Raw genomic sequence first — 23,816 nt, forward strand, 5'->3', positions numbered from 1 at the left:
CCTAAATTCATATTCATTCAAATACATAGCTGAGGGCCAGGCCGAGGAGAGGCTCCTCAGCTCGTCTGGCCCTTCTCATGGTCTCATGGTCTAAATTTAAAGCTGCCCCAGCCTTAAAAGGTCCTGACGGTGTCTTGTGCATTCTGCCGAGTGGCAGCATTATTTTTGTTCTGTGGACTGCCTTCCTGTCCACTGCCCCTTACCCTGCTGCTTTGCCTGGATCTGGACTTGCTTTAGCTACTTTTGGAATAACACACCCTTTCTCTTATTTCTGAACTATTGGTGGATTCTGAGTTGTGGTGAGTGTTGTATATCTTTTCTTTATTAACAAGTCTGTTATTCACAGGTAGTTATTAGGCTACTCTGGTACATGTCATGAATCAGTAAGGTCTGAAGCTCACCTTTAACCACCTAATTTATTTATTTGTATGTTTAACTAAGTTGTTTATGTTCACCTGTTCTACTAACAAGGCTTTGTTAATTTGTAGCTGTGTGTCCTTGTAAATGAGACTGCATGTGTCATTGTAGTGAAATGTCATTTTAAATGAAGAGCTCATCTATTCAATTAACATTTGATTTACATCAAAACAAAGTTTTGATGTAAATCAAAGTTTTTATGTCTCAGGTCTTTTTTTATGCACTCAGTGCTCTTACAGCTTACAGTCCAGTTTACAGTTTATAGCTCCAGAGAAATAAAGAGACATGTACACTGCCTGCAGTGGGTGTTACTCAAGGACACAACCATCACGGAAAAACTTTAACCTTGACAATTAAAACAGTGGCTGCAGACAGATCTTATAACCATCACATTGTTCTGTGGTTATATGGTGATGGGCCTGTGTCTAATGGGAGGGGAGCTGCTAATGTTTTTGAGCTAATTCAAGCCATACCTACAAGAGCTGAAACAATTAGTCAATTAGTTGATTTGTGGATCCAAATGAACTATTTTGACGATTGTTTGTAGTTTTTGAAGCAAAAGTGCCAAAAAGATTCACAAATTCAAACTTCTTAAATGTGAATTTTCTATGATGGTGAACTGAAAAACTTTGGGATTTGGACTGTTCGGAGAAAACAAGCAGTTTGTCAATTTGGGATTAAAGAAATTGAGATGGACATTTTTCACTATTTTCTATATAAACCAAATGATTAATCCATTTATAAAGACAATAATCAACAGATTGAGAAATTATTATTTGTCACAGCCTTAGCACTTATAGAGTGTAAAATCTATTATTGACCAAAGCCTGGAAATTAATTAAGATATTCCCAAACATAACATTTACACTTTTTCAAGTCATTTTCTTCCATCACAACGCATTTTGCCTTCCATTTCATCACAAAGCCGTTATGAGGTGACTGTCATCTGCTGTCTTTGGAGCCGCAAAATCAAGATGTATAGCGTTGATGTGTTGACAAATCAATGCTGCCACAGCTTATTATTAACCTGCTGCTTCCTCATTTAACGCCGTAGAAGTAGAGCTTAACAAGAGCTAACGCTTTACCTGCTCACGCAGAGCAAAAATCATCATCGTAATCAATCGCCACCATTCTTAATACCTAATCACCATCCCCCGCTTAAACTAACCCCCCAATTCAGAAATTAATTTATAATAGTAACAATGAGATTGATTCACAGAGCTGGTAAAGTGAAAGACAGTCTGGCATTATAAGTTGGCGGAGTGGCCCTCACGATGTCAGGATCTTTACAAGTGTCGATGAAGCAGCATCGGCATCAACATCAGCATCATCATCTGCATCAGGAGCATCATCAGGAGCATCATCAGGCGCATCATCAGGCGCATCATCAACATCATGAGGAGCATCATCATCGTCAACATCAACATCAGGAGCATCATCATCATCAGCATCAGGAGCATCATCTGAAGCAGCACCATGAGAGCAGCCATCACCTGAGCGCCAAGTCGTCTGTTAGCCAGCAGTCGTTCTCGACTTTTAAGACTACCAGCCATCGGTAAGAGGATGGGAGTGAAGCAGACACAGAGGCCAAAATACTTATGAGCTCGTAAAGACAGTAAAATAATGCGATACTCTTAATGTAATCTGCCACTTCCATAACCTAGGAAGGAATGCACGCTTTCAAGCAGACCTCTTTCAAATCCAAGGAGGGTTGAGTCAAGGGCGACTGGACTTCTTGGTTGTAGATACTTGAAGATGTTTCGCCTCTCATCCAAGGGGCTTCTTCAGATCTGTAGAAGAAGTCAAGTTGCTCTTGATTCAACCCTCCTTGGATAACCACAACCTGGTTGACTGAGAATCTACACAGACACCGCTTTCAAATATTCAACACTGGAATACGTACGGTTCGTTGCCCTGGTCTGGATTGGAGAAAAAGACCATGCAGCTCAAAGTCTTCATCTACCCATAGCTGTTCATCTTTAATGATTTCAGGGTTTTGTGTCATTACAAGAACACATCTAAATTTCCTTGAGGGTCTTGCAAAACTCCAAGTCAAGTCCCCAGTCTTCATATGCAAATTGCAAGTCAAGATACAAGTCCTTCAGGTCTCTGAATGCTGACCAGCATTTCAATACCAGCATTTGAACGTTTATTTCAAAAGTTTTAGAAAGCTGAAAGTGAAAACAGGTCCTTTCAAAGCATAGGCCTAATTATTAAATATTCTAGCTTTGAGGCTTTGCAAGGCCTGCCTGACAATGACACTTTTTTATTGCCATTACCAGGTCTAAATTCGAGATCTTAAGTAAGTCACACCTCAAAGCGGTCAAGTCCAAGTCATGCCCAAAGTTCTCATCAAGTCTACAGCTGTGGGCTATTGTATTGTTTCTAACTATTAGCTCTACTTAGCTGTAGTATTGTACTCATGTATTTGACAGAAACAGTATGTTATGTTTATGTGATTTAATTTGCACCATATTAGAGTCTGAGGCTAATTAGCATTTAGCCATAAGCAAATTAAAATACAGTAATGCAATGTCCAACGAATACAATAATAAAAGATATTAACAATATAAGGTAGAGCTGAAACAATTAGACAATTAATTGATTAGTTGATCAACAGACCCGTGATATTAAATAGAATTTCTTTCTTTCATTTTCCTGCTGATTTTTCTTTACTTTCACTTGTATGTGAAATTCTGTGTTAGAATCAAACAAAGCTTGATCAAAGTATGTTCAAAGTTTAACATAAGTGCTGTGTGAAAGGGATACTGTCTATCAGAACTAGTCTTAATTGGAAAGTTTCAATTGCTGTCAAGTGCAACAGCTTAGATTTGTAGATGTATATGTCCCATTGTGTCACTAGAACAACATAACATGTAATATGGTCAGTTCTTTTGTCCTTCAAACTGCAGGGCTCAGTGTGCATGTTGGAACCATGATCGCTTCCTAAACGGGGTCAAGGAAGGAATTTCAGCTGTAGTGAATGGCTGCCAGATGTATTCTTGGACCACAGAGCTATTTCTCTAGGCAGGAACTGAGACGTTACCATTAGGCCAACTGTAAAGACACTGTATGGACGTCATGACATTGTAAACAGTTGTGTACTGGCCCTCACAGAAGTTTAATAGTTAATGATCTAGGTTCAGTCATGCTGATTTGTCAGTTTCAACTCTTACTTCTTGTGGTGGATACACTGCATAAAAAGTTTACTATAGGTACTTTTATTATTATAGACACATAGCTTCACGAACTGTAAGGAATTGATGTCTTTTATCAGCACTAAAACTTTTTATAACCATGACTTCCGAATGCCTTGAACCAAAGACTTCCTTTCAACACACCTGGTGCGTCAGCAGTGGAAATAACTTCTTGACACTGCAGAAATCTTTTGTGAGACTCCATCTGTCTGTCTCAGCTGTGCATTCAGCCCCTTCGACTTGATCCTGCCTCACCAGTTTGGAATAGAGTTTATCAAAGCCATGCTTTGCCACTACTCCTCTAGGCCAAATGGATAGACTAGAGCTGGCTTGGCAGAGATTATAAGTGAAAGCAGGGCTTTAAACTGAAACTTTCCACCCTGCTGCATATCCACCAATTCCAGTTCCATTTATAAACCAAGCTGACAATAGGGAAGCCTGAGTGGCTGATGTTCGAGTGTAATATGGGTCAGGGTCGTAGATGGTGGACAGAAATACATCTTCCATCTCTGAGTAACTAGACTACAGTGTATTCTGGATATGTCTTTATGTAACCAGCACATTTATTTAAAGTTTTATAAATGCAGAGAGGCACTGTAGTGCATGTTGAGTATTTTTGTCATTATTATTGGATTGCACCATTGTTACATATTCTTTATCCCATTTTGTCATTACAAATAAATACGGTACATACAATGAAAAGTACATGTATTTGCTTGACTAGGTCAGTTCAGTTTTAAACTACATGCCAGTAGTCTGATTATTTAGAATTTAATAAATTATATAGTTTTAATCAGTTAGTACCATAATTCAGAATTGTGTAGAACTTGTTTTATCTGTTCAGAATGCCAGACTTTATTCTATTAATATGACTGAAAAGTGTTAGTTACAACAAGGTATGTGCAATTAAAGGATACGCATGACGTTATTCTATACTTTCCTTAAAGTCAACAAATCCCATGAAATTACCAAAACCAATAATGTGTTAGTTTGTCTCTAAATGCTTTGCAACGTCCCCTTCCGCTTGTTCCTATTGAAAATGTAAAGGCTGAGTGATTTTCTAAAACAACTGAGCAGTGTAGTTTCTGACAAAGGTCACTCAAACTGGAGTAAATTGCACATTTGTTGGGGTCTAATTTCAGCCGTGGATGAATATGCATTTTCTGCACTAGTGAGTATTTACAGCAGTAAGGTGATGTATGTAGGATTGACTCTAAATAAACTACAGTGCACATTTTCATTGTAATGAAGGAACATGTCACCCAGTACAATAATGTGGCTCACTGATATGTTTTTATTAGTTTTTGGACAATAATAGAAGTTTATGGCACAGTTTTGGTTTTGGTCTTTTCATGGGATTTGATGACACTAAGAAAATACAGAACATCAACAGCCTTATCCTTAATTTGGACTGTGGATAATATCCTTATCCACAATGTGTTTTTTATGTACAATCATCTACACAAAAAACTGTACATTGTAATACCATTTGATGTCTAGGTTTGTAGTTCAAGTGATGTGACTGTTGTGTGTTACCTCTAAGCGTGAAGACCTCTGTGAAGACAGAGAAGGGGCAGGAGGTGGTTAAGCTGAGCCCGCTACCCAAGAGAGCCAAACGCACCTACCTGGCGATGGACACGGACAAAGAAGTTATCGGCTATGTTGTTCCCGTATTTAGAGCCAAGTGAGTGAGGAAGCTGCAAAACACCATTAACTGATAATCACTGATGTAAAAAATCAATACTATTAATGCTGAACACTGATGATCTATGTTTGTTACATTTACTGACACTGAACAAGAATGGTTTTTTGTGTTGTAGTCATGATGTGGTTCGGGGCCTGATGGAGGCCCAGGAGGAGGAGAGGACAGAGGAGGGTATTAACTATGTGGCCATGAGGAACCTGTTTGTCAGGGAGGCCAAGGAGTCCCTTGATGTTAAAGTGGAGAAGAAAACCAGGACGATGCATGTCCGGGAATCTGCCGAACGTTTGGAACTGGGCAAGACGGTAAATCGTTTTCATTCCTTTGTGCATTTGCAATGACAAGGTCAAAGAAATCTAATTTCTGACATAAAGCCTTCATCTTCTCCTGTGCTCAATATCATAATCTGGCTTCACTCTCTTGATATAGATGGGTGAGTGGGTAGAGTTCCGTAGGAAAATGAACCCAGACAGCCTGACACACCCTCCAGAGTTTGTCGTCAAGCCCCGTGGACAGACTGTCTGGGAAGGCAAGACTGTCAAGCTGCACTGCACCGTGGCCGGGTGGCCCAAACCCAGGATTGCCTGGTAAGCTATGTTCCAGTTTCACTGGTCCCCACCTTCTCTGAGTCATACAAAAAAACACTGATGAGTGTGTGTGTCACAGACAAGTTCACGTCCAAAGCTCTCGTCATCAGCCTGGTGTATTTTCTATAGATTGGACATGAACACACAAACACTCTTCTGCAGTTACAGACTCTGGAGACAAAAAATAAACCAGCTGTCTTTCTGATGTCTTCAAGGTATAAAAACAACGTGCTGATTGATGCCAAGGCCCACTCTGAGAAGTACCATGTCGAGAGCAATTACAACATGCACTCCTTGGAGATCAAGAAGTAGGTAATCATTAAGCTCACACTGCATGGCCTTATTAGAATGAATGAGATGCACTTAAAATACACATTACCCCAACTTGTATGTTTTGGGATGAAAATACTCTACAGAGTGCTGAATGCTAACGCAAATGAGATGCCGCTAATTCATTATGTGGTCTTGTTTTACTTTTTAGCTGTGATTTCTTGGACACTGCTCAGTATCACGTCTCTGCCCTCAATGTGAAAGGAGAAATGTCTTCTGTGGCTACTATTGTTGTGAAAAGTAGGTAACTATTTTCTGTGCTGATGACAGTTCCCTCTTTCTCCTGCAGCAGCTTGTATCTCTTTTGTTTAGCAACAGTAGAGCTTTAAAATATCACCATTGTAAACTCAACATGGTCCTACAGTTGTGTCTAGTAGTCTATTTTTCAGGAGTTAATTGGCTTTAGGCTGCAGGAAAGTCCTAAAGCTCATACTCAAGCGTAAAAGTTGTTTTTGTGCCTAGTATATCATATTTTACTCTTGTCAAATGTGTATCCAAAAACCCTACAACAAGGTTACTTACTGATATTTTTCTCTGTTTCAGGGTTCGGGGAGGGTGAGGAAGCAGGCCCACTTGATGTTAAACCACGTGAGTCACTTCAAAGAATTATATTTAATTGGAAGTTATCTAGATAAGACATAAAATAACAGAACTTAAAGTTGCACTAATTACACTAGTTGCACTCATTTTTTATAATACCAAGGAAAAAAATAATGTGAAAGGGGTTGTCCATTGTGACGAAACGAACAGTGTTTATTACTCAACTCTGCAATTCCTCTTAGCTCTACAGAGTGTTTTAGTGTCTTTCAGCTCATTGTTTTGGTTTTACATTCAGCAACTTCACTGTTTTTGTTCATTCTCACTGCTCTCATGTACACTATTTCTGGCAGCAGCAGGAAGTTATTTTCAGGTATGATTTAAGGTATGCAACCTGCCCAGCACCATACAGCAGACAGACAAAATTGGCAACTAACTGTCATGATTGAGTGTAGCAGGTGGACCCTAATGCAGGACACAGCAGGCACAGGAAGAAATTATCTTTATTCAGGATTCAACACAGGAACAGGGGGGCTATACTATGAAGCAAGTTCAACATACCCAGATTATCTTTTCATTAGCTGGCTTCACTGAGCCTAAAATTGACAGATCTGGATAACCAGTGTCAAGAAGCTGCCTATCAACTAGCTCAGTCAACTCCAGGTTTTCCTATCCAGCTATGGGTTCATGTGAAAAAGGCAGAGTTGTTAATTACACGTGATATCATCAGAACCATGAATGAAGTACTTAATATGATACAGATGCAGGCAAACAGAACAGAACAAAAAAATTGACCCAACAAAGACTAAACTGAACAACAGAACTTCAATACAAACTAAACTGATGAGGGAACAGGGAACAGTTGATGAAACAGGGGAACAAGCAGGAAGCTGATTGGCTGGGGGAAACACTGGGAGCAAGGCAGGGTTAACAAAGCTGATGCAGGGCAGGTGTGGAGGGAAAAGCAGTCTGGGAAGGAGTACAGGATGCTTGAGACTACAAGAAAAAATACAATAAAGACAGGATAGTGACACTAACTGGTGAACATAGTGCAGCATTTAGCGGCTAAAGACTCCCTCAGGAGCTGGTGGAGACCAAAATAGAGCTAAAAGGAGAGTGAGGATTGGACTTACTTACTAATGTCTAATTAAGACTTACTAATGTCTGCCAGATGTATAAAAAGCATGTTCATTCACCATAACAACTTTATAAGGTGGTAATATTGCGCTATTCTGGAGTGTAAAAAGTCAATTAATGCAGAATGCTTTAATAGTAGTGTGTTTAATTTTCTATTTTTCCTACATCTCCACAGATGGTTTCTGCGCTGAGCATGGTGTTACCTTCAAGACCACTATCATTGACAAATTTGAAGTGGCCTTTGGTCATGAGGGCGAGACATTGAGTCTGGGCTGCACAGTCATTGTTTATCCCACTGTGAAAAAGTACCAGCCTGAAGTCGTGTGGTACAGAGACTGTAAGCAGGAAAATAGTGCATTATCTTTCTTTATAACTGTTTATTTCCTTCACATGTATTAATCTACTATACATAGCCAATCACACCCCTTTTGTTTTTGACATCACCCATCAGCTGTGCCCTTGAAGGACTCTAAATGGGTACACACCCACTGGTCTGGGGAACGTGCCACACTCACCCTCGTCCACCTCAACAAGGAAGATGAGGGCAGGTACACTCTACGCGTCAACACGAAGTCTGGCTTTGACACATACTCTGCCTATGTGTTTGTGAAAGGTAAACTGCCTGATAAGTATTTTAATTGTGGATGTTTATTTTATTGCAGAATGGGAGACTTTTCAGTTTTGTATGACATTAAAAGTATCAGTTGGGAAATGTGAAGCAACTAGGCCTCACGTCTGTGCTGAATTTTGCAGTTGTGATTACCACTGTTATGTGCAGAGCAAAGCAACATATTAGCAATCATGACACACAGATGAAGTAGAGAACCACTCAAAACTGCCGTGTCTTTAAGTGACAACACTCTCTCTGCTCTGGGGTGTTAGGTTTCCTCTGTGGCATGTTGCTTCTATATCTGTCTCCCCGTCAGAAAGGAAACCACAGAGTGTTTTCTGTTTGAACTAAAAAATCTGCAGGTTTACGCACACAAGGGGATCTTAATGAGAATTTCCTTCAATGTTAAGATGATATAAACTAATCCATCATACTGTAGCTATAGTGCTGCCACATATACGCTACTGTAAAGGGCATAAGTAGGTCAGAAAATGGAAACTGAGTATGTAATGGAGACCAGACTGATTTAGAAACAGCACTACTCACAAGTGTGTGTATGTGTGTTCCTGAATATGTGTGTGTGTCTTGCTATGCCAGATGCTGATGTGGAGGTGGAGGGGGTTCCCGTGGCCCCCCTTGATGTGCGCTGTCATGATGCCAACAAGGACTATGTGGTGGTTACCTGGAAGCAGCCAGCGGTGGAGGGCAGCAGCTCCATTCTGGGATACTATATTGATAGGTCGGTCAGCTCACTGAGTTGTTTTTTTTTTTCAAGATTTTGTCCACATATTACATAAATTTGTTGCCAATGACATTATGATTAACTTTCATCCTGTTATTTAGCATATGGTAAGATTCTATACACAGGTTATGCAGTGAAACTAGTTGTATTTCAGCTTTCTCTGTGTAGGATAAATTATACTGGAGGCATATGGCACTAACCCAAATTCCCCTTAGATTTCCACCAAACTGTGGTCTTGACAGATAAATGTCACTTCCCAGATAAATAAAACACCCACATTCCTAACTGCCTGCATACCTATTATAGCTCACATCAGTGAGTCTGTTACTACTGTATGTGGGCGGATAGTATGAATGATTAACAGTGAATTTCAAGAGCAACTACACATCTGATAACTAAGTTACAATGCTGCTTGTGGTGTTCACAAATCAGATTTGTATGTGTTTTGTTGGCAGGTGTGAGGTGGGCACCCACCACTGGGCCCAGTGCAATGACACCCCAGTCAAGTACACCCGCTTCCCCGTCACAGGGCTGGTGGAGGGCCGTTCTTACATCTTCAGGGTGACGGCCTTGAACAAGTCAGGAGTCAGCCGTCCATCTCGTGTCTCTGACCCAGTGATGGCCATGGATCCTTCCGACAGAGCCCGCCTCCATGGTGAGAGATGCATCAGAGTTCTGCTGACAAGCTGCAACAAAGCTAACAACCGCACTTTTCAACTGATTTCTTTTTTTCCCCCCAACAGCTGGCCCCTCAGCCCCTTGGACTGGGATGATCAAGTTCACAGAGGAGGAACCCACTGGTATGACAACTTAAAACTAACTTTTTTTTAATGTAAACCCAATCTAAAAGTCTTTATCTGGCTATGACTTCAAACATATAATGTGAACTTCCTCTTGCCTCCTTAGTGGGCGTGGTCCCTGGAGAACCCAGTGATGTTGTGGTTACCGAGGCAACTAAGAGCTATGTGGTGCTAGCCTGGAAGCCTCCAATCCAGAGGGGTCATGAAGGAGTCATGTATTACATTGAAAAGGTGAGGAGAAGTGGATAACTGTCTCTTGTAACTTGTTTTGAAGTGACAGCGGTTTGCAATCTGAAAATACATTATGCATCTGAACCCACTGTTAAATTACTAATGAACCACACATGCAACTGTATAACAGCTAATTTATTTATTAATATGATATTTTCAGAGAGAATAAGATTTTATGTGTTTTCTATTATCTACAGTGACTATTGTTCACAATGAAAAATTTCTAAAGCACTGGTGTTATTTCTTTTGTAATACAATAAAACATTGGTATCTAACTATCTTCCAGAACAACTCAGTATTAAACTACTCATTTGCTCAGTTTTACATCGCTACTAATATCCTCATTACTAAATTTACTAAGTCACTTGAGTGTCAGGAACCCACAGACAAATCTGAGGGGTCTCAAAATGATTATCAGGATAGAAAAGCAGAAAAAACATATTTCAGCTGTTCCAAATTATGTTCATATTTTAGACTTTCCTCTAATTTTTGCTTTTTGCCTTGTGAATTACTGGATGACTTCACCTCTAAAAAATGATTCACATGAAACAAGGACAAAAACTGGTGGACTTGTCACAACAAGTGGACATATACAGTCGGTTAAAGTAGACATTGCTTATGGAGGTTTGAGCACCCTCATATCTAACCATTATATACAGTGTGTTGTCTTAAATTCCAGTTGTCAGATTTCACCGATTACTGTCATGTTATCTTCTTCCTCACTGAGATTTCTCTGGCTTCCTGTCCACCCCAGTGTATTTCAGGGACAGATAGCTGGCAGAGGGTGAACACCAGTATGCCGGTCAAGTCTCCTCGCTTTGCTCTGTTTGATCTGGCAGAGGGTAACTCCTACAGCTTCCGCGTGCGCTGCTGCAACTCCGCAGGTGTGGGTGATCCCTCTATATCCACAGGAGAGATCACTGTTGGAGATAAACTCGGTGAGCAGGAAAGACTTGCACGTCTATCAGTGTTAGTGTTACATCTTTTCAGGCCCCTCCTGTATATATGACCTATAATCTATATCATAATATCATTAGTTTATTTTCCAGACTGTTGGTTCTTTCTAAATTATATTCTCTGATCCCAATCTCTTTCAAACCTCTTTCTTTGCAGACCTGCCCTCAGTTCCGGGCGATGCAGTTGCCATCAGGAACACTGACACCTCTGTGGTGGTCACCTGGGGGGCATCTAAGGATGTGAAACACCTGGTGGGCTACTATGTTGAATGTAGTGTGGTGGGCACGGAGGTCTGGATGCCTTGCAACAACAAACCTGTCAAGCAGACCAGGTAGTTAATTTAACAGCTGCAGTTAAGTCATTTCTGGGTTTATGAATTCATATGTCATAATTGATTGCTTAAAGGACCAGTGTGTAGGATTTAGTATCATCTAAATGATGTTGCAGATTGCAACCAAGTGATAACCCCTTGCCCTCCCCCCTCCCTTTCTAGCGTGTAGGAGAACCTACAGTGGCCATGAAAACGCTAAATGCCCTCTCTCTAGAGCCAGTGTTTGGTTTGTCCATTGGGGGCTAGAAACTTGGCAGGCTCTGTGGAAGAGGATCTGCTCCCTATGGATATAAAGGGCTCATTCTAAGCTGATGAAAACAGCTTAGAATAACATATATTATGTATGAATTAAAACATACTTATTTAAAACTTAATTAAAACATACTTATGAATATTATATTCCGTCTCTGCCAATAGATCCCCATAAATCTTACACACTAGTCTTTAAAAAGGCACACACCCAAAATGTAGGTAAAATAATTATCATAATTAATTTTGGTGTTCAAGTTAGATGACCTAATTGAAAACTGGAGCTGCAAAAATAGAATATTGGTCAAAAACAATAAATGTGACTGATTTGTTTTTTCTTTGATTCATTATCATCATCAATCACCTTGTATGTTTAGATATAGATAGCTATAGATAGCAAAACAACTAAATAGCTAAAACATAGCATAACAGTAACACAAGACAAGTCACAAAATCAGTGAACTGACTTAATAATGTCAGTTACGCAGCAATAAAGTTTGCTAACATTAGCTAGCATTAGTCAAGCTACTGGTCATACCAGACCATGTAGCCAAGGTTGTCACAGTGAAACCCCTTTATTGCCTATTAATTCACCTTTTCATTTGTAAGAGGAAGAGGGTGTTATTTCATATTTTTTATCATAATAAAATAAAAATTATAATGTTGCTCTTAATGTGCAAAATCAGTCAGTCAGCTCATTAGCTAATGCTAGCCTATTTGGCTATTCATTTTCAGGGTAATTAGCAAGGGCACTACTACTTCATAAAATTAAGCACCTATTTTCTCTAGGCTTTAGTACAGGGCTACACATTTTAGTTTATGAATATTTTCTGCTTCCACAGCTGGAAAGCCTCCAAGTAACCTTTGTAAAACTAAATTCTGTTGGTTGCCATTTATTTTCACAGTTGCGTAAAAGTTTCTAGCTATTACTCCTGCTGCTGAAACTGAGTGCAATGATAATATAAGTCTCTTGACCTCTTTTTCTTGAATGTGTTCAGGTTTGTGTGTCATGGCCTGACCACCGGGGCAAACTACGTGTTTAGGGTGAAGGCGGTCAACGCCGCTGGATACAGCCATACCTCCGTCGAATCTGATGCGGTGATTGTACAGGCTGCCATCTGTGAGTGTCCTCATAATTCATCTCCATTATTCACTTTGCCTGTAGCATTCAAGCCATTCTCTCTCCCTCTGTTCCATCCTCCCAGCTATTTTTAAACATTATTTCTCCTCTCTAGAAAGACATGTATACTTTAAATTCATTCAACACATTCACACACATGACCTGCAGCCATCTGTTCTTTGCAACTGAGCAGTGAGCTTCTCTGAACTCATCGTTGGTCATGAACCTTGTTCATTTTCATCATGCCAATTTTTCCCCACTTTTCTAAACAAACATTTTTAAATCATTATTTTCATTTTTTCCATATCTTGTCTGTTCGATTTTGTTCAGACACTGTTTGCTTCATATATACCATCTCTCCTGTCTCACAGTTCTTGCATTTCTTTCATTTAATAAATGCAAGTGGCATATAACATGTTCATATAACATGTTTTAATTGATTTGCATGTGCCTGCCTGATCTACTCATCGCTAACACTTGTCTTTGGATCTTGTTGTTTTGTCAATCCCGTTTCTTTCATTTATTAGTGACAAGGTCAAATAACAAATTAGATGATCGTCTACATTGCTTGTACTTTGTGTATTGATTTCTATATAAATTATTTTTGCTTGAGTTCTGTTTTGCCGTTTGATAACTCTTCAGGGTTGCCTCTTGGTGCATGGCCAAGGTGAAGGCTAAAACACTGTGTTCTTAAAGAGCATGAATATAATGAGAGTCTCATCTGGCTTCGGAGATTCTCTTAGCCTGAAACTTATCCTGCTTCTGGCCTCGAGTGTAAGTACTTTATCCATTACAATGACCCTAAAAAAAGTGTGTTACTTCTGTGCCCAAAGCATGCAGCGTGTTTAACTGTAGCACTTGTAATCGTGTGAGATCTTAACACTAATGACAACTAAGATCCTTGCAATCTTTGTCGTATGTGATGAGCCTGCTCGTTAATGCAGTCATCTGTATGAGATGACTTATGAGATTGAATTTGTATTCCTTCAATATTAAATCTCAATGTCTGAGAATTATCCTGTTTAAAAAAACATCATTTATTCTTTTACAATAAACACTGACCAGCAAATCTACTCCCTTCTCAGCCGTCCCTGGGAAGCCCACTAATGTGACCCTGCTGGAAGCTGTCAAGGACCACATGGTGCTGGGCTGGTCTGCGCCTGCCAACGATGGAGGAGCTGATATCAGGGGATACTTTGTGGACTATAGGACCGTGAAGGGAGGCGTTCATGGGAAATGGCACGAAATGAACCACGAGGCAGTGACTACAACCTCCTATAAAGTAAGTTCTTTTATTTCAGTTACAATGCCCAGTGTCATTATTGACTGTATTTTGTTAAGCTGGCAGCCAGTTTGACCTTACTGCCATGTTGTGTATAAACGATGAAGCACAAATGAGATTATCTATGTGGTAATTATGATAATTAAACTGCTGCTCAGAGTTATATGATTTCATTTTTTGAATCATTTCTAATTATCTGCATTTTGTTTCACCTTAGGCTGAGAACCTGAAGGAGAACGTGTTCTACCAGTTCCAGGTGCGTGCTATGAACATGGCAGGTGTGAGCAAAGCCTCTCTGCACAGTGCAAACCTGGAGTGCAAAGAATGGACCATTACTGTGCCAGGTACAGTATGAGAGACAACTTTAGAGAGACAAAATACTCAACAAAGTAATGCCAAGTCAAGTCAAGATTAATTTTAAGTACATTATTACATAGAAAGTGTCTCAGAATATGGATCGAGGAGGCAATTAGCTGACAAATTAAAACAAAAACTATTAGCTGTCTTAATAACGAGCTTCTGGTGCAGTTTCAGTGCTCCTCCAGGTTTCTGTCACTCCCGACACCATGCTTCCAAAAGATATTCCCTAATTTTAGTGTTTTTAGTGATGCAGAATGCTGCATGTTGTTCCCAAATCCCCCATAGGTGTTTAATTGAGTTGAAATCTAATGAGTGTTAAGTTCAAATCAAATGATTCATATCATTCTCAGACTCATCAAACCATTCAGTGATCCCTTTATGGAAGCATCTGCATTTGTTATATTTGTGACCTCGCCTGTATACACAACTTTGGCTTTTTCAGCGCAGTGGACAATGCATCATCTGAAATTGTTCTTAAAGAGAATGGACTATCTAAGTGTCTCAATTCAATTTACAAAAGACGACAGAAACAACAAAAGCACTAACACACAGTACAACTGATGCAAAAGAAGATAAAAGCATGGACCAAAGCAGAATAAATGCACAGAAAATAGTTTTGGTATCGTTATACAAGTTCATATTAACATGTGGTACAAGAATAACAGAGACGAACACAGAAACACTCAGTTATCTCACAATCCACAGCATTTGTTACAATGCATATTAAATAGATAGCCAATGCATTGTATTTTCAGAAACTTGCCAATAAATCAACGCCTTAGAATATTTTACTGAATTTGTATTCCTTTGTTGATATGGTATATTTGAAATCTTTTTCAAATATATTTTCTTTCCATTTGGGCAGTTGATCCCCACATTATTCAAACTATCCTACAGTTATTCAGAAGTAACGTGAAAACCCAGTAAAACACTTATTAAAGTTCCCTCCCTCGTTTGTCCTCCAAGGTGTTCCTGTTGGTCTTCATGTGCTGGAGGTTCGTGACTCCTCTGTTGTGGTTCTGTGGGAGCCACCTGCATTTGAGGGCCGCACTCCTGTCAACGGCTACTATGTGGACATCAAGGAGGCATCTGCTGGACATAAGGGCTGGAAGGCAGTCCATGAGAAGGCCACCAAGACGAAATACCTGAAAGTGAGGAAGATGAATAGAACGTTTTATATATCGTTTTAAATGTAGCTGAGATTTGCTGATGGTAAAATTCCCTCCGACTCCTTATGTGCCAACTCAGGTGACTGGGCTGAAGGCTGGTACATCCTACGTCTTCCGTGTGCGTGCTCAAAATCTTGCTGGAGTTGGAAAGCCCTCAGCAACCTTAGGCCCAGTTGTGGCACATACTCGCGCTGGTGAGTGTGATTGTTATGTAACTCACACATTCAGTCACATTGTGAATTTGTAGATCTCATGTTATGTCCACAAACCTGACCATTTACTAGTAAAAGTAACCATTTACTCTCCCTTCCTTAGGCAACAAGGAGATTTATGTGGATGTCGATGATGATGGTGTGATCTCTATGATATTTGAGTGCTCTGAGATGAGTGAGGGCTCTGAGTTTGTTTGGTCCAAGAATTATAAGACTATCACAGACAGTTCTCGTCTGACTATTGTCACCGAACATGGCAGGTAAGCATCCAATGCAATTTGTCATGCAGCTTCCAGGAAGCCAATTGATTCATCTCCACGGTGAATATTTTCCACATCTTTAAAACCCATCTTGTCCAAGTCCTGCCTCTTTCCTTAAACCCTGTTGTTCTCATGTGTCCTTATCTCCAGGTCCAGAGCTATCTTTAACAGTCCCTCCCTCGAGGATCTGGGCATCTTCTCCTGTGTGGTCACCAACACTGATGGCATCTCCTCCAGCTACACACTCACTGAGGAGGGTGAGTCAGCCCCACAGTCTTAGGGGTCTGAAACTCGATTCTCTTGTTATTTTTTTGGGTGATGTCAGTGCTAAAGGTGTGAGGAGGGCCTGAAGGGCTGTGTATACTGCTGTCTGTTATCCTGTTTCAACAGCTGCACCAAATTGACCTCTGTTACACTCTGGGATACGTGCGATGTTTGTCTTGAAGCTTGTCTCAAACTACGTTGCCCTGTATGTTTGTCAGAGTTGTAATATTTGTATTTGACACATATCTTGACAGTCTTGGCAGCATTAATGTTACTTCTTTAAAATACTGTCAAACAAGAGAAAAGTAAAACAAGCAGTAGGTGGGGTGATGAAGTGAAGGGTTTTGCAGAGGTCACAACATTCACACATTTTGTTGCCGTTGTTATTTGTTATTTGACAGGTCTTATGCGTCTTCTGGACATCAGCCATGAGCACAAGTTCCCTGGTAAATATTCCACCACATCACACTTATTGCTGATACCACATTTTTTCTTTTCATCATTATCACTTAACACAACAAACACTCTATAAGTGCAGGTTTGTCTTGGATATTGTGGCTACCAAGCCTGGTACTTTATTCACCATGTACATAGCTATATAAGAACAGTATATATTGATACTACAAAGGCTTTCATCAATGTGGTTCTCTCCAGTTATTCCCTTTAAGCAGGAAATGTCCATGGAGTTGCTTGAGAAGGGTCGTGTGCGATTCTGGACTCAGCTGGAGAAATTCACTGCGGACTGCCAAGTGGAGTATGTCTTTAATGACGTCATTGTTAGTGAGGGAAAGGTAGGAATCACACTCTAATTTTTCTCTCTTGATCATGTTGTCCCATGTGTTCTATTTTGTATCATCTTCCACAAACTAATCATAGGCTTACAACTGACATGTTCTCTTTTTTGCCTCCAGAAATACCAAATGCACTTTGACAAGTCCACTGGCATTATTGAAATGTACTTGGAGTCTCTGGAGGTCACCGATGAGGGAACTTTCACCTTTAACCTGGTAGATGGCAAGGCCAAGGGCACAACCAGCTTGGTGCTCATTGGAGAAGGTATAGATGCAAGTTTTACTTCCATGTAGATGTTGTGAATACAGATTTTCAATATCTTCTTATTAAATATGGATAAGGAAGAGAAACCATGCAGATTATTTGGAACACCTGAAAATTCTTGCTCTGCTGGGTACATTTTATTTGATGCATTTAAAGCATATGTCCATTGAGGGGCAGCAGAAGACAACCTTTCATTACTGTCACACATTTATGTTTCATGGAGCTGACTTTCTGGTGCATTGCCTCTGAGAATTTTTAGTTATGTAAAAGAGAGGGCTTCTGTTGTGAGGACTGAAAATCTGGTGTTTAACAGTTCATGTTGTTGTTATCTAGAATTCAGGGAGCTTCAAAAGAAATCTGAATTTGAGAGAGCAGAATGGATCAGGAAACAAGGTAAGAGATCTTACTTTTCTGTTATATTTGTATAACACTAATTACTTAAGTGTGTTTCTGTAACAAGTTTTTGCTGGGTGTCCACAGGTCCTCACTTTGTTGAGTACCTCAACTTCACCGTTACTCCAGAATGTGATGTGCTGTTGAAATGCAAGGTAAGAAAAATAACACACACACACACACAAACACAAAAATATTCATATTGCTGTTGATGTTTTTGTAAAAGGTGCGGCACAAACATATTGCTATCTCTTCTATTTCTCTCCACAGATAGGAAATATCAAACCAGAGACTGAGATCTTCTGGTCCAAGGACAACATTGAGATTAAAGAGGATGATGAGGAAGCTCAGAAAATTGAGCAAAAAGACGGCGTGCTGACCTTTAATATCGGAAAGGTCAGACCATTAGACAGAGGCCATGCTTTGTGAGGAGTCGTGAGCTCATGAGCAAGGAGCTAAAAGCGATGCTTCTAATACAGCTATGCTTCCATTGTAGAGCTAGACTAAATGCTACGCTGCCAACCATCCCTCTCTGACACACAGAATCATAAATGATGAAACACTTGGAAAAATATTCACGTTCCTGCGTCCTGCTGGAGTGCTGCTGGAGCCAGCGCGTCAGCATGTCGCACACAGGAATTGTGATGCTTCTACTTTTGATTTTTATTCTTCTAATACATATTTTGTATTTGAACAACCAGACTTTTATGTCATACTCTTCAATATTTATGCCCATGTAGTTTAAATACAGTATATGGTTTATCTGTGTGATTCATTCATTCAAATCATTTCATACTGTCTATACAATTTAACTCCTCTGGCTACCGTAAACAAACATTTAAAAACTGGAAAGCTGTCGTTTTTCGATTATGTTAATCTGGTCTGTGAGTCACTGCTGGTGCCAGTAGAGTTATATTGATGTTTCAAGGAACTTTACATTGAAACTGTATAAACATTACTCACAAAGAGAGGGTTGGTGTCATTGCATGAGCTCAGGAGAGGCGGCCTGTTCAATGCCACTCCTGTCACCTGCATTTGCATTAACTGGCTTATCTGTCTAATTTACAGTGCGTTATTAAGCAAGAGAAACAGAAAGAAAAAGAAGGAAAAAAGCCATCTGCAGAGGACGTTCCCCCGAAGCCACGACCCAAAGTCTGGACATAAACTATGCTGCCATAAGTTGTCGCCTATGATTTCTCCATGTGTCCTCCTTGTCTTACCTATTTCATGTTTCCCATTTAACGCCTGCAGCATCCCAGGCGGGAGAAAAGCTTACCTTTTCAGTCCAGTTGGTCTCTGTCTGGCTGTTCTACTGTCTATTATCTGTCCCAAGATTTATACTGTGTTCCCATGTTTCTGTTTACGGTAGAAGGGGATACATTGTTGTATCAAGGATACTTATGTTGCTTTTTTTTCAATCCCGTAGATCTGCAAGAAGGATGCTGGTATTTACCAGGTTACCCTGAAGGACGAGAGAGGCAAAGATAAGAGCACCTTCAATCTGACTGATGAGGGTAAAGTCTTTCATGAATGTCATATATTCACTGTTTGAAGTAGACATCTATGCTGTTAGTCTTGCAAAGAAAAATGTAAGCTTAGTGAATATGACATTAATTGCTGTTCTCATTTTTTTCTCCAGGCTACCAAGCTGTAATGAATGAGCTGTTCAGGGTTATTGGTGAGTCATTAAACTTCACACAAGCAGTAATGAAGAACTACTCATACTGCAGTCAATGCACAACCTTTTTGACAGCTAAAGATGGAAATGTTTTATGCAGTATTGTATACCATTGATCTATATGGTTCCCTTAGGATGTAAATAAATGACTTGCTTTTATTTATTGTTTTTCCTTTTAGCCAACTCCTCCACTGATGTTAAAGTCATCAGCACTGAACACGGCATCATCCTCTACTCCATGGTCACATATTACACTGAGGAGCAGCATGTTGGTTGGCTTCATAAGTATGTAAAATCAACCTTATTCACACTGCTATACACTAATATGAACACGACTCTTTTAAATTCTGTTGTTTAATGTAGTTGTTACCAAACACATATCCTGGATCTTTCTGGTGCCCATGAGATAAAATGTGCCAGCAAATATGTTAAATAATAATTTCACCAATAGTGAACAACATGCAGTGTTAAAATATGTATGAATTTGGCTATTTTAACTATAATTGGCCTGAAAAAAGCTTCCCACCTGTCAGCCTAATTCTCTCAGTTGTGTACAGAGGTCAGACCTCTTCTTTTTGTAATAATACAGGGATACTTTAAGGGTTGCTATATAAACACTTTTGCATTATGTGATCTTTTTTGTTTTACCTTTCTCTTCCTTAGAGATGCTAAGATTTCTGCCTCAGAGAGAGTTAAGTCTGGAGTCACAGGAGAGCAGCTTTGGCTTAAGATCAATGAGCCCACTGAGAAGGACAAGGGCAAATACACCATGGACATCTTTGATGGCAAGGACGGTGTAAAGAGGGTCTTTGATCTGTCTGGCCAGGGTGAGTGAAGATTTTAAAGTTCAAACAAGCAAGATACTTCAGAAAGACTCAGGTTCCGTTAACTCTTGACATTTTTGCTCTTATGTAAGTGAATAGTAATTGCTGATTTGTTCTTTTGCAGTATGGGAAGAGGCATTTGAAGAGTTCCAAAGGCTCAAGTAAGTAAACAAACTCATCTGACTTGATCTTTGTGTTGCGTAATTCTGTATTTCTGTCTGAAAAGGATGTTTATACAAATAAATAATAACTGTGTTCACACACTTAAAATAGACTCTATGTATTTTGTGAGCCCATTTAGAGGCACTCAAAATACACTTCCTGGCATTGTATAGCTTTGCAAAAACAACAAAAAAAAAATGCTGTGACCGTTGCGCCTATGATACCATTTTGAGATGCGTCTGACAATGTCCGTATCCTTCCTTCCGTAGGGCGGCAGCAATCGCAGAGAGAAGTAAGTGGTTATTTATTCTTTGATTTCTCCCAAGAGACATGGCTCTCTGAAACGATGTAACATTTTTCTGGACATGGCAGCTGCCAGAGTTTTAATATAAGATTTAATTTTCTACAAGTTTTTACAAGTTTTTTTTTTTTTTTTTTACAAGTTTTACAAGTCATCACTCATGGAAAATGGTTTTTCTGGAGATGAAATGTCTCCACCTCTGAAATATGGAAAGGGAATTCCCGGCCAGAACATTTTAAAAATATCATTCATACATGCAGTAGAGATAAAATTATTGTAAAATTAGAATGCATCATCTGTCACTCACTGAAGTCGTTAAACATAAGTTATCAAATGTTTTAAAGAAGTCAGAGTTAGGTGAACGTCATGCTGAGTTGAGTATGTTTGTACACAGACAAAAAGTCCTCAGGTTAGTTGATTGATGGGTGACATTTGCTTCTTGGCTCACTCTTGTATTTCTCGTTTAGACCGCGCTCGTGTTGTTGGAGGCTTGCCAGATGTGGTTGCAATCCAAGAGGGCAAGGTAAATAAATGATATTTACTCTGTTAATATTACACCATGTTGAGCTCCTTGTCTCACCTTCCACTTTCCTTTTCTTTGTCTCTTTCTTGTGAGCATCTCTTTCCTTGGCAATTTCTCTTTCTGACAATCCATCAACTCTGTTCCACCCTATTTATTCCCTTTAGTCCCTGAACCTGACTGGCAATGTCTGGGGCGAGCCCGTACCTGAGGTATCTTGGATGAAGAATGAGAGGGAGCTGGTATCTGATGACCACTACAAACTCAAGTTCGAGCACGGAAAGTTTGCCAGCATCACAATCGCCGCCGTCACCACAGCTGACTCCGGCAAATACGCTCTCCTGGTCAAGAACAAGTACGGCACAGAGGCTGGTGAGTTCACCGTCAGCGTTTACAACCCAGATGAAGAGGAGAAGGAAGAGAAGAAAGACTAAAGGATGATGCAGTGCAATGAAATAAAGCAGAAAAGATGAACGACTGGGCTATCTCCAAAGCGTTTTACCCCGGCACATGCCGGTGCACCACAGCAGTCTAAATAAATGATGAATACAGATGCTTCCTCCTGCGTCTTTCATGTGCTGGGTTAAAGAGCTTTGGGGCGTTGCTTGTCAAAGGTGGTACAGAGAGGATAATTGTGTGCTTGTAGTTGCTCAACATGTCTTCTGTCATTTCTTCCCACTATCAACAGTTAATGTATAATCATGGGAGATGGTTAACCTGTCTTAATCTTTGTTATAAAAACAGGAATTAAATTATGCAGAACACCACACTGTTTTCTTATAATATTACAGTATTACATTTGGGTAAAATTTGACCTCTTGAACCAAGTCATGCCTGAGGTTTATGTACTGTAAAGAAATAAAGGAAAAACTGGTGTCATGAATTTCCTACTCAGTATTTGCTTTGTGTTGTGAAACACTGCAGACACTGCTTCTTGGAAATGTCTCTGAGTAGAAGTCTTGGTGTCTATTTACAAACCACTATTGTGTTTAAATTGTACTGTATGTTGATGTACTGTGGAGGTAAAGCATGACAACGTTTAGAGTAGCGTGACAACACACACCTCAGTTGAAATGGGTTCATTCAAGGTGTCTCACGCCTTACAATTAGCTGTGTGCAAGGGGGGTGCAGGCATAATGATTCTTCTGGAGGTCTTTCAGTAACACTAGTTGTATGAGTGTCAGACACTGTCAGAAAAATGTGTTGGAAGTGTGGAGGAATGTTGTTTTTCAGGTACAATAGAAGGAAACCATACAGATAAACCGCCCTGCAGCATTTGGTTTGAGGCTATATGTCTAATAAGATAAACAGAAGTCTGTTTTCTTTTCAAGACAATCCATCTTGTAGTAAAGGTACACCTACTTTAGAGAGGTTTCCATTTGTTTTAATATCATCTCCCATAGACCGTTCATTCATTGAGAGGAATGCCTTTCTTGAAGTTAAATCATTTGATTTGCAAAAAGCTCAAGGGGGTTGGGGATTAATGGTGGCCTATTAGAAAACAGCTGTTCAAATGATGGCTACTGATTTCTGCCTGCTTTCATTTTTGGAGCCATTTAACACAAGTCCCCAAAGTGGGGTCCTGGGCCCAAAAAGGGTTGTTAGGAGGATTCCAGGGTCCCATGCTTCTGAATGACTATTTTGATCAGACATGTCACCTGTAAATGAAGATACTTCTCCATATAAATACGTAATCCTGACTTTTTTCACAGCAGACATTTGACTTATAACATGAATTGATAATGTAGTGACTCCATTGCATTCAGGTGAACCATCATGTACGATACCAGGGTCATGAATTCAGAAAAACTAATGGTTAAATTGCAGTGGTGGGGGAAGTATTCAGATGCTTTACTTAAGTAAAAAAATACCAATACAGCAATGTAAAAATACTCCATTACAACTAAAAGTCCTGCATGAAAATTCCTACTAAAGTAAAAGTACATAAGTATTAACAGCAAAATGTACTTAAAGTATTAAAGTAAAAGTAATGGTTTGGTCCCTCTGACTGATATATTATTATCTATGACATCATTAGATATTAATACTGAAGCATCAGTCTGTAAGCAGCATGTTACTGTTGTAGCTGCTGGAGGTGGAGCTAGTTTGAACTACTTTATATACAGTTAGCTGGTTTGTTCCCAACCCAGGGGTCAGGCCCCTCCAAAGGGTCACCAGATAAATCTGAGGGGTCGTGAGATGATTCATGGGAGAGGAAAGAAGAAAAGACACACAAAGATACACAAATCTGTTTTCAGTTTTTTCTCTAATCTTTGATTTTTGGTGAAATATTGGATCAGTTGAACATTTATTGAAATGAAACCATGTGAGAAGTTTAGAGGGAAAAATCACTATTTGGTGAAGCTGTTAACAACTCATAAACATCTG

At 39.7% G+C, this 23,816-nt stretch overlaps 1 protein-coding gene across 1 annotated transcript; it reads left to right on the forward strand.

The window, feature by feature from the left end:
- The first annotated feature begins 126 nt into the window (after nucleotides 1-126).
- myom1a (myomesin 1a (skelemin)) lies at nucleotides 127-22,311 on the forward strand. The gene is made up of 37 exons (XM_044368686.1): nucleotides 127-299; nucleotides 1,637-1,972; nucleotides 5,158-5,298; nucleotides 5,435-5,621; nucleotides 5,746-5,903; nucleotides 6,119-6,211; nucleotides 6,385-6,473; nucleotides 6,777-6,821; nucleotides 8,083-8,244; nucleotides 8,359-8,520; nucleotides 9,115-9,256; nucleotides 9,715-9,914; nucleotides 10,003-10,059; nucleotides 10,166-10,290; nucleotides 11,045-11,228; nucleotides 11,404-11,578; nucleotides 12,826-12,947; nucleotides 14,033-14,229; nucleotides 14,447-14,573; nucleotides 15,556-15,740; nucleotides 15,838-15,952; nucleotides 16,074-16,230; nucleotides 16,381-16,487; nucleotides 16,896-16,940; nucleotides 17,149-17,285; nucleotides 17,406-17,550; nucleotides 17,884-17,943; nucleotides 18,031-18,098; nucleotides 18,214-18,339; nucleotides 19,370-19,457; nucleotides 19,583-19,621; nucleotides 19,801-19,906; nucleotides 20,285-20,448; nucleotides 20,570-20,606; nucleotides 20,877-20,899; nucleotides 21,376-21,431; nucleotides 21,596-22,311. Exons 2-37 carry the CDS (start codon nucleotides 1,692-1,694, stop codon nucleotides 21,860-21,862), a joined length of 4,572 nt encoding a protein of 1,523 aa, XP_044224621.1. The 5' UTR covers nucleotides 127-299; nucleotides 1,637-1,691; the 3' UTR covers nucleotides 21,863-22,311.
- Nucleotides 22,312-23,816: the final 1,505 nt, after the last annotated feature.

This window comes from Thunnus albacares, chromosome 12 (assembly GCF_914725855.1).
Source record: "Thunnus albacares chromosome 12, fThuAlb1.1, whole genome shotgun sequence".
In the NCBI taxonomy this organism is placed as follows: Eukaryota; Metazoa; Chordata; class Actinopteri; order Scombriformes; family Scombridae; genus Thunnus; species Thunnus albacares.